At 52.3% G+C, this 10,633-nt stretch overlaps 1 protein-coding gene across 1 annotated transcript in view; it reads right to left on the bottom strand.

Moving 5' to 3' along the window:
- Window positions 1-3,831: 3,831 nt before the first annotated feature.
- Window positions 3,832-10,633, bottom strand: part of FRMPD1 (FERM and PDZ domain containing 1) — an 89,811-nt gene continuing 83,009 nt past the window's right edge. Inside the window, exons 16-17 of the mRNA XM_087419468.1 lie at window positions 9,197-10,003; window positions 3,832-6,341 (exon numbers count right to left, since the gene is read on the bottom strand). Coding sequence (XP_087275594.1) covers window positions 3,958-6,341; window positions 9,197-10,003 — 3,191 coding nt within the window. The 3' untranslated portion in view covers window positions 3,832-3,957. The remainder of the gene's footprint in view (window positions 6,342-9,196; window positions 10,004-10,633) is intronic.

Genomic DNA, 10,633 nt, shown 5'->3' with positions numbered 1-10,633 from the left:
CTTGAACCACCTTCATCTCGCAGCCTGGGCGCCTTGCCCTCACCTGGGCTTCCCCATAACCAGCAGGGCCCACGAGCTGACACAGCCCTTCCCTGAGCACACATTCCCCCTCACCACCACCTGGCTGTCCAGGCTCACCACAGAGATATCCCGGCTTGGGCAGGTAACGAGTCCAGCCTCCTCCCGCTCTCTCTCTTCCTTCTCGCCTCACAGATCCGCGAGGAAACTGAGGCTCAGAGACCTGAAACGACTTGCCCAAGCCTTGGTCTGATAGAAACGATCAGCCACTCTTCCCTTTGTTCCTCCTGTCCTAGGGGGTCTCACCCTTTCATAGAAACCCCACCATGAATGAGCCTGAAATATCTCCCACTCAAGAAACCACAGCTCTGTTGGATCCCTCCTTAACACCACACCATTCCCCCCTCTAGACTTTTCTTTCCACAGCTCCTCTAGTACCTCCCACCTTGTTGCCAAGCCATGCTTCAATCCATCCTTTATCTGCTACTGGAGCAATTTTAAATGATAAAACTAAACATTCTTTTTCCCCCAGAAGGCTTTTTCTAAAATCCAGCTCTAACGTCTCTTCTGTGCCCAGAAGCTGGCCCTGGCTTCCCACTCAGCAGGGCTTGCAACGTGGCTCAAATGGTCTTCAGTGGCTCCCACCACACCTACCAGTCCCTGCATCTTGCACTCAGCTGTACTGAATACCTCTCCCCTCCCTGCCACTGCTCTTGTGTCTCTTCACCTTTGAATGAGCTCATGGCCACTTCCTCTCCTGGCTGGTCTCATTGCCCTTCCTGCCTGGCCCCCATCCATTTGCCAGATGATTATGTGTCTCCCTTACTCCAAACCCTTCAGTGGCTTCCCATTGCACTTGGATGTAAAATCTAACCTTCCCAAGCCCTTGCACAGCCTGGTTCCTGGCTGCCCTTCCAACCTCATCTATCACTCTTCCCCCAGCTTGCTGTGTTCCAGTCACACCTATCTTCTTGAAATGCTTCAAACAGACCAAAGCCCTTTGCAGATACTGTTCCCTTTCCTCTCACTTTTTCCACAGCTGGCTTCTTCTTATCCTTGAGGCTTCAGCTGAAACATTCCCTCTTCAGCGAGGCCTTTACTGATTGCCCTAGGTAAGACTGGCTCATCCCATCCCCATCTTGGCACTCTATTTTCTTTATATCACCTATCAGTCAGTAATCTTTTTTTTTCTGGGTCTTTTCTACTAATTATGAGTTCCTTGAGGGGACTGCATCTATCATGTCGATGATTGTATTTCCAGTGCCACTGCACAGTAAATATTTGCAGACAGAATAAACAAATAAGTTATTTTTCTCCTTTCTTGACACATCCAAAATTTACCTTCCTATCTACCAAATCCAAGACCTGACACACAGCAGCTACTCAATAAATACTTCTTGCCATACTAGTTCCAGTTAATGCTGCCACCTACAGGAAGCCTTCCCTGATCACTGCTCTGCCCCTCACCCAAAAATGACTTCCCTCCTTTGAGCTCTCATAGCACTTTATCTGTTCTCTTTGATGGCCCTGAGCACACCATGCCTTATGTTGTGGGTCTCCATCTCTATGTGTCATCTTATTTCTTGGTCCAGGAGCTCTTGAAGACAGGACTCTCACCCAATTATTTACATCCATAATCCTGTATCAAGTCTCGCCTGGCACGGATGTGCCATAAATGTTTGTTGAAAGAAATGAATCAGCCAATATGATGGTGGGTGAGAAAAGTAGGAATGTAAATGTCCAGTAGTTTCTTAGTCACTAACCAACTGATCCTTGCATTGCTGAGTAGGCAGCCCCATTCTGCCTCTCTCTTGTAGGGGGCTGTGTATCTCAAAGAAAGTGCTCAACAGGGCAACTCCCCTGCACTTTTGTGTCTCAACAAGCAGTGAGGGGTTTCCCAGAACTTCTGGGACTTAGTATTCCTCGTGGGATCTGCAGAGCAAAATACCAGCTCCATACACCAGCAACCCAAGAAAGTTAACGGATTTGAGGGGAAAGGACGCCGAGAAGGAAACAAACATTTGAGCACCTGTGCTGGAGGCTTCAGTCTTCTTCCTGCCTTCCGGATTATTCCTCACAATAACGCTGAATGTATATTATACAAAAATGTCTAGTTTGAGGTGTTGTCATGTTGATAAGAAAATGTATTCAAGGTATCCAAATGAGGCATCTGGCACATTGCAGGTCCTCATAAATGGAGCCTAGTACTTCCTTTGTCAGATGGGGAACCTGAGGCCCGGGGAAGCGGCTATAATAACACTGCAAGGATTGAAGCCCTGATTGGGTTGAAGTCCTGAGCTCCTTCCCTAAACTGGTGAACATATACATTGTGTTCACATGAATAAGTTATGTAGCTCTTCATAGCTTTCTGCTGGTAAAAGTATTCAAGCCCCAGTAAACACCATAAAATTTTTATTATTTCAGTGTCCTATTGTTTCTGTTTTTCATTGCCACAAAATTGTTTCAAATCTGTGTTCAAGACCCTTATTTAAACTTTATTCAAAGTATTCTGTGAAAAGAAACCGGCCTCATAAGAAAACAAATCTTTTCCTGGCACAAGTACTGGTTAACTGGTTACCAGTTAACAAGTAACTGGTAACAGGGGATGCAAAGGATAGCTTTTCTCTTCTCCCAAAGCATTGTTTTCCTTCTGACTAGAGAGTGCTTAGGTCCGTGACTGAACGCCTTCACCCCCGCTCCTGCTCTTGCTGGGAGAAGGAGAGGAACGAGGGAGCCCTGGAGGGGCCCGATCACGGGGGCAGCCCTGAGCTCACAGCCGATCAGGAGCCCCAGAGGGGCAAAGGGACCCCTCGAACTAACTCTCAGAGCCCAAGGTGAGTGTCTAGACCACCTTTGGCCTGGACAGAGAAGCCAGGGGAAAATGGTATCCCCAGGGTATCCTCAAGTCAGTTTTCCTGGAGTCTGAAAACAAAGGCAGGGCAGGGTTTCTGACTAGGAGAGGCGTCCACAAAGGCTGGGGTTATTACTAACAGTTACTGAGTATTTGCTAGATTGCTACCCTTTAAGGTGGGCACTATTAGTACCCCCACTTTACAGAAGAGGAAGCCAAAGCACTGAGAGGGTGAGTAGCTTGTCCAAGGTGCCACCAAGATTAACTGAGACTAACGGGCTCAGCTGGGATTAGTGAGAGGGACTAGATATATTTCTTTTGCTCTAACATGATTCTTTAAAAGGAAAATCTAATCCAGGGCTTTAATGTTTGCCTTTTTAGATATTTAAAACAGAAATAGGGTGCAAGATGCAGGGGTGCAGTCAGTTTCAGATAAAGTGCTGAGCGCACCTGGATGAGCGTGGCCATGCCACTGAGGAATTTACTGCCACCTAGTGGCGATCCATGCTTGTCGTAGCGAGGCCGACAAAGATCCCAGGCCTCCTGGTGCAGGGGCTGCAAACCAGAACTCGCGAAGGTAGAATCTATCAAACATCACATGCCTTCACTCCTATTGTGAAGGTATCATCACGTCAGTATGATACGAGCAGTTGAGACTGTGTTTGTCAGTGACCCCCCCTTCCTCCCTCATCTCTGCCTTCCTGGGACAGTTTGTGACTTCTTGCTTCCACACCTCCAGGGCATGCTCCTTCAGGATACGCTTTCCTGATGGAATCTACTTATCTGTACCCCCAGAGGGTCTGTGAGCATCCTGACACGGGCAGGGACTGGTCTTATTCATCTTCATATCCTAAGCTTCTAGTACATGGCCTGGTATAAAGGAGTTAACCGGTGAATGTTTGTTGAATGAATCTGAGTGCATGTTTTGACCCAAATTTATCATGACTCTGTATAATTCAGGTCAAGATTAAGCAGCAGTTTATTTGAATATTCTAAATAGTAAACATTGAGAGGGGTGGGTGGAGGAATGGAAGGGGCTTCTCAAGGAAGTGTCCAGGGCAGGGCAGGGGCCTGGGCAGCCGGCCTGCTCACAGGGCAGCGGATGCCCGGAACTTCTGGGTCAAACAGAACACGGCGGCCGTGAGGGCTGTGCACTGACGGGCCAAGAGTTTCACACTCAGGTCGTGGTAGCCTCTCTCGCAGGTCAGCTTAGCGGCCTTCACAAACTGGTGGTAGGTGTAGACCACGTCCCTCAGGTTCCCCGCCGCTTCCCTGTGCCGGGTGGCGCAGCGGCTGCAGTCTGTGAACTGGAAGCACAGGCCGGCCAGCTGGACCAGGTGCTGGAAGGTGTCACGCACGGCACCCTGCATCTCTTCGGGGGACTGGTCCATTCTGATCACATGCTGACAGCTGGACAGGAGTTTCTGGGAGCCCATGCAGAGGTGGCTCCGGCTTTCAGAAAAGTGCCAGGTGCACTTCTCTGGGGGGTGTTTGTTCCCATTCCCCCAGGAAGCTGCTAAAATGTCTTGTAATTCCAGCAAGCTCTCCGTGAGCTGGATGAAGCCCTCAGGGGTGCTGGTGGGGGCAGCTTTTAGCTGTCTCAGAGCCTTGGAGCAGTAGTCCGCCCACAAGTGGCTGTTCCTCAACAGTGGCCCGCTGCTGCAGCTGTGGGCCCGAGCAGGCCTCCAGGGCAGGGCCAGCTGGCTTCCTGCAGAGGGTGGTGAGGTGAGGGGGGCTGTGGGGTGTGCTTCCAAGTCCCTGTCTTCTTCCTCCGCCTCCGGCTGCAGGCCACGGAAGCATGTGGCATAGGAGAACTGGCAGCTGCACTGCTCCATCCCAATCCTGGGGGCTGCTGTCTCATTCACACCCGCAAAACCCAAAGACGTGGCCGTCCTGACAGTGGCAGAAACTTGAGGACGGCTTTCTGGGGCAAAGCACAGGAAAGAGTTCTCTGCAGGAAGGCAGATGTGAGGGCTTTTTTCTTTGCTTTCTGACAGTGAACAATGGTTTAAACTTTCTAAGTGGGGCTCCTCTTGGGGACACGATAGTGGCTTTGGCAGAGAAGGCCCTGGATTAAAAGAGACCTGCTGAGGAGTGTCCCCAGAGGCTGTGTCTTCCCCTATCACGTGGTTAAGTGGCTCTGCCTTGACCCCCTCCAGAGGAAAGGCTGACGGAATAGTCTGGTCCCTCAGCAAGAAATCAGGGTCTAAATCCAGCTCTGCCAGAAGTTTTTGTTCTTGGGTCTGGCAGGCTTGGCCTAGCGGTTCTCCGCTTTGTTCTTGGGGGTCCGTGGGGGAATGCGGTGGAGTCTGCTCAGTCCCTGTGACAGGAGTCTCCAAGGAGACGGAGGCTGTCACCCCACCAGCTGGAGCACTGGCACCAATAGTCTGTGGAACAGCATTTGACACATCACCCTCGGGGTGACCTGAACCCTCCCCAGATTCATCATGACATACGTTGGTGCCATTTTCGTTTTTAACTTCTCCATCATGTTCCAAAGACAGTTGTCCTTGTTGCTCCTCCTCTGTAGGGGAAGCAGCCATCTTCTCTCCTGAATTTATTCCACATGCATCACTTCTAGGCCTGTCTCGAGGAGACAACAAAGGCTTTGTGTATTTGGGGGCAGGTTCTTGCATGTGATTTGTAAACAAAGATCGCAACCCCATTTCCGACTGGACTCCTCCTGGCTCTAGTGTGTCTCCTTGAGAGACACTACGTGGCTCTGGGCTGATAGTCAGGCAGACTCTGTCTGGGTTCGCGTCAGCACTGGAGAGGGAGGAGGTGCTGTCCCCAAGCTCTATGGCAAGTCCCTTGGGCGCACTGCCACCCAAGTCTTGAAATGGAAGTAAGGTTTGGGAAGGCCCCGCCTGAGCAGTATCTGGGCCAGCTGAACCTGGGTTGGAACAGTGAGGGGTGCTTGCTGGGGAACTGGCAACAGCAGCAGTCAGAGCGGCAACCCCAGAACTCTCTTTCTGGTTGGGGTCAATCCGGAGGCGAATGGCAGAAATAGAAGACACTCGCGTGTCGATGACCGACTTGGTTTCCATGGTCTCGGGCTCCATCTCCATGACTCGGGAGGCTGGGTTTTTGCTCTTGGTCTCCCTCAGGGAAGCCAGCAGCCCCAGGGCCTTGGTCTCCAGGAGGCCAGGCTCACCCTGCACGTCCTGCAGAGAGGACACAGTCGGGGAGGGTGCACTGAGGGCCAGGTAGGGCTCCCTGTTGTAGTAGCACACATTGTCCATGCTCTCCAGGGAAGCTGACAGCACCAGGGGAAATGAGACCTGACACGTGTAGTCGGTCTGGAGGAAAGACCTCCTTTTCCTCAGGGTCTTGGCATACTTCTTCACCCCTCTCCTTCTGCTTGGCTCTCTTCCATCTGGCCCGGGATTCAGGCTGTCCTCAAGGCTGCAGGTACTAGCCTTATTCTGCAAGCTTGTGACACTGGGTTCTTCAGCAGAAACAGGTCTGGGCCCTGAGAGTCAAGAAGGGAAAAGTCCATGAGAAGCAGAAAAACAAAGAGACTTATAGAGCTTGGGCTCAGGACTCAGGACTGCCTGGGTTCAGGTCCTGGCTGGGCTGCATAACCTTGACCTCCTCAAGTTCCTCATCTGGGAGATTGGGATAACAACTGTGGTAGACAATTTTTGATTCTTGGTTGCCCAAGATCCATTTCATTGTCTTTTGGTCACAGTACCCCAACTTCCTCTCAGGGAATGACATCCCTCCGGTGGTTAGTCTACCAGAGGGTGACTAACTATGAAGGTGCCCTGTCCACGTCAGCCAAGCAGTCAGTCAGTCAGCCAGAAATTTCCCAGAATTTCAAACACATTGATTAAAAAAAAAAGGGCCGGCCCGTGCCTTAGCAGTTAAGTGCGTGCACTCCACCACTGGCGGCCCGGGTTCGGATCCTGGGCGCGCACTGACGCACTGCTTCTCCGGCCATGCTGAGGCCGCATCCCACATACAGCAACTAGAAGGATGTGCAGCTATGACATACAACTATCTACTGGGGCTTTGGGGGAAAAATAAATAAGTAAAAATTAAAAAAAAAAAAAAAAAAAAAAGGTAGAGCTCATTCTCGCAGCCACAGCATTCTGACAATATGTTGAGGTATCCTGCTACCCAGCCTCCTGGTCTGGTTGCTGCCTGGGTCTGACCCAGTTCCTCACCTTTGCTGTCAATTCTATAAGGCATCCTTCTGACCCTTTTCCTTTGTGCTAACGTTAACCTGAGTCAGTCAGTACCAATGGTACCAACCGGCACTGCCACGCAGGTGAAATGAACTGGTGCATGTCAAGCTCCCAGCTCAAGGCCTGTGCCTAACGGTGTGCACTCGAGACAGCTGCTGCTGCTGCTGCTATCGTCACTCCACGTGTGAGGGTTCTGAAGGAGCTTTCTTTTGACAGAAAGTGGCCACGACTCTCAGTTGTGGGCATGAGTGGTTTTGTGCATACCAGGATGGATCTTTCTGAGCAGAGAAGCACTTTTGTGAAGGAGTCCAAGGAATCATCCAGAAGGAATTAGGATCATAGCCCAGCAACTGAGAATCAGAAGGCTCTTAGACCAGTTGTTTCCAACCTTGCTGCACCTTATTAAAACTATATCCAACCACAGGCTGCTCCGCAGACCTCTTAACTTAGAATCTCTGAGGCTGGGACCTAGGAAGGTACAATATTGAAACCAGCCCCCTTGAACGATTTTGATGCCCAGCCACATGTTGGAGCTACTGCCCTAGCCACCTACAGCCACTGACCAAGGGTGTTTCTGATGCCTAAAAAGACAGAGGCTCCCACAGTGAGTCGGGACCAGGAGTCCCAGGTCTGGGCTGTCCTCCCAGTACCACACTGGCTCCCTATAAGAAAGGGAGTGTCCAGTATGGACCTATGCCCCTGACTAGACTCCTGTAAAGGAGGGTGTTGACTGATGGTCTGTCACACCCCCATCTTGCCCCCAGCACAATGGCTGGCCCAGCAGGGCAAGGCTGAGGGCGTAGACGGCAGTTGGCTGGGTTCTTCGGGGAGCAGTGCACAATCCAGCCATGGGTTTCTCCTTTCCTGAGGGGCACAGGCAATTAATGAACTCAGGGCAGATGGTAGAGAGTTCATTCATTCATTTAGCACAACTGCCAGGCATTATGTGCTGGGGACACAAAGATGAGTGAGACACGCACAGTTCCTACACTCAAAGGAGTTCTGTTACTGAGGGAGAGAAACAGCAACACTAAATCACACAAATAAACACGTAAAGACAAGCAGTGCTAAGCACCCAGGGTGCTGGAAGAGGTGCGACAGGGATGGGGGCCTGCCTCAGTCTTGGCGGTCTGGTTAATGTTTCTGGAGGAAGTGCATTTCCAGGTGGGACTTGATACACGGACGGGCATCAGCAGCTAAAGGTCAGGGTGAGGAGTGTTTCAGGCAGAAGGCAGCATGTGCAAAGGCTGGGGTTAGGAAAGAGCTCAGCACTTTTAAAGAATGGCAAGGAGGTCTGTGTGGCAGGAATGCAGAGAGGGCTCAGGAGGAAGGAGAGAGAAGGGCAGAGGCCATGTCACAGAGGGCCTCAAAAGGCCTCACCAGGGCTGCTAAGGAGCTGGCCTTTCTCCTACAAGCAACAGGAAACCACTGGAGGGCAGGGAGCAACAGGAAAGGGCTGAAACAGAAATAAAATAGCTGCAGCTTCCCCAGCTCCTGGCAGGTCACCCGCAATGTCTGCGTGCTACTTTCCAATTTTTTTCTGCAGCATGCAGTGGGAGTGTGAGTGTGTGTGTCCTACGAGGATCCCAGGTCAGCTTGGGAAGTCACTCTGTGTGGAAAGACACCCACATTCTGTGGAGGAAGGGATGAGGAACCTGAAAGAAACATGACCGACAGCTCCCCTGCCTTCTTATGTCCGAGTCCCTTAAGGGGCTACCAACGGCTGTCAGGTTCTTCCTGCTTCAAGGCCTCAGTTAATGTGGCTTCAGGGTCAGTAATGACACAGCCGCTTCCCTCTGCTGGGCACTCCTCTCAAACCCTTCTCTTTCTATGTAAATTCTGTCCATCTCATGAGGCCTGGCTCGTAGGCCATCTCTTCTGGGAAGCCTTCCCTGATTCTCACTGTTGAGTTAGTGCCTCCCATCTCTGCTTGCCCACAGTTCTCTGAACCTCCCTTGTAGTCCTGACTTGAAGTCATGATGTTTGTAATTTGGTCCACTGAGGCCAGGGTGGCCTCCTCAAAAGAAGACAAGGACCCTGCTTTACTCATGTGTTTCCCCCTCAAGCGTGGTCCCTGTCCCTGGTGCGTACTCAGGAGCTGCCCACCAAGTCTGCAGACTTGCTGGGGAGGGCTCACCTGAGAGTGCGTCTGGGGGTGTGAGCTTGTCAGCTGCATCATAGTATTCCTCATCCGAGCTGCCATCCTCAAAGGCCAGCGGCAGGTGTGGGCCCAGAGCTTCCAGCGTGGAGCCGGGCTGGGGCTCAGTCCAGCCCTGCGGCCCCCAGGCTGACAGGCTCCGGCCCTGCCAGGCGGCTGTGCCCTCCAAGCTGTCGCTCAGGTGGCTGGCTGGGGAGACGCCGGAGCACAGGCTGTAGTAGTCGGTCAGGCTGCCCTCGTACAGCCTAGGGTCCAGCCGGCCCGCACTCAGCTCTGGTCCCCAGCTGAATGTCTCAGGAGCGGGGCTCTCAGGAAACTCCGCCTTCTGGCACAGAGGGTTGGCTCTCTGGGCCAGGTCCAGGAGACAGAGGAAGCCGCTGGTTTCGATCCTGCTTCTCTCCCCTTGGCTGTCGGAATCGAGACTCTCCAGGAAGCCTGGCGAGTCAAAGGGGAAGAAGCCAGACCTGCTGGACGAGCAGGCATCCAGGTCGTCCTCTTCCAGGGCATCCATGGACTCGCTGGAGCCACTGGTCCTGCAGCCCCGGCTCTCCGTGTTGGCCGAGTCGGATGCCTCAGACTCGGCGCTGTCCGTCGTGCTGCTGGCCCCACAGGTGCTCGGGCCTCTCCCGGCCACCTCAGGCGTGGGGCTGTCCCCAGGAGGCGGCTCCTCTTTTACGAGTGGTCTGCAGGGGCCCAGCTCTGGCAGGCATCTGTCAGAGAGCGGCTCCAGCCCGCAGTCCACTTCAGAGGACTCCTCGGAGTCACTGCACGGCCTGGATTCGTAGCCTGCAACACGGGGACGCCAAGGGATACAAAACAGCACTGGGGCACTGGCAGATGCCTATGTGTTCTCCTACCCCCACACTGCCTGCCCTCCCACTTTCCAGATGAGAAAACTGAGGTCCAGAAGGGTGGCAGGCCCAGAACATGCTATACTGACTAACACAGGTTCCCTGGGACTCCAAATTCCATGTTCTCCCCACAACAGCAGGCCTCCTTTCCCACATCTACCTGACCCCTAATGGAGACAGGATTATCTCCCTCCCTCCTTTCAAGGACAGTCATCTGTTCAGGGGAACATTGTGGGTATTTAATTGGATTTCACTTTGCTCTGGGGGCAGCATCACCCAGGTTTGCAAAACTCCTTCTCACACCTCAGCTCTGTCCTGTCTGGGCATCAAAATCTGAGAGGAATCATATTTAAAAAATAAAACAGATCCTTGGCCCCAGCCCTGATGTACTGAGTCAAATATCTAGGGAGTGGGGCCTGAGAATTTGTATTTTTAGTAACTTTATGAGAGATTCAGAGGCTGCTAGGCTGGCACCATTCTGAAGCCTGGCCTTGGGGCTTTTCAAGCAGTGAAAACTCATCTAGCTGCTGGTACTCGGGAACGAGGCATGGGTTGGGGGCACTGA

This window comes from Ceratotherium simum, chromosome 29, assembly GCF_057802395.1.
Source record: "Ceratotherium simum simum isolate JZ-2026a chromosome 29, ASM5780239v1, whole genome shotgun sequence".
Taxonomy (NCBI): Eukaryota; Metazoa; Chordata; class Mammalia; order Perissodactyla; family Rhinocerotidae; genus Ceratotherium; species Ceratotherium simum.
This window is presented reverse-complemented; position numbering and strand designations above follow the sequence as displayed.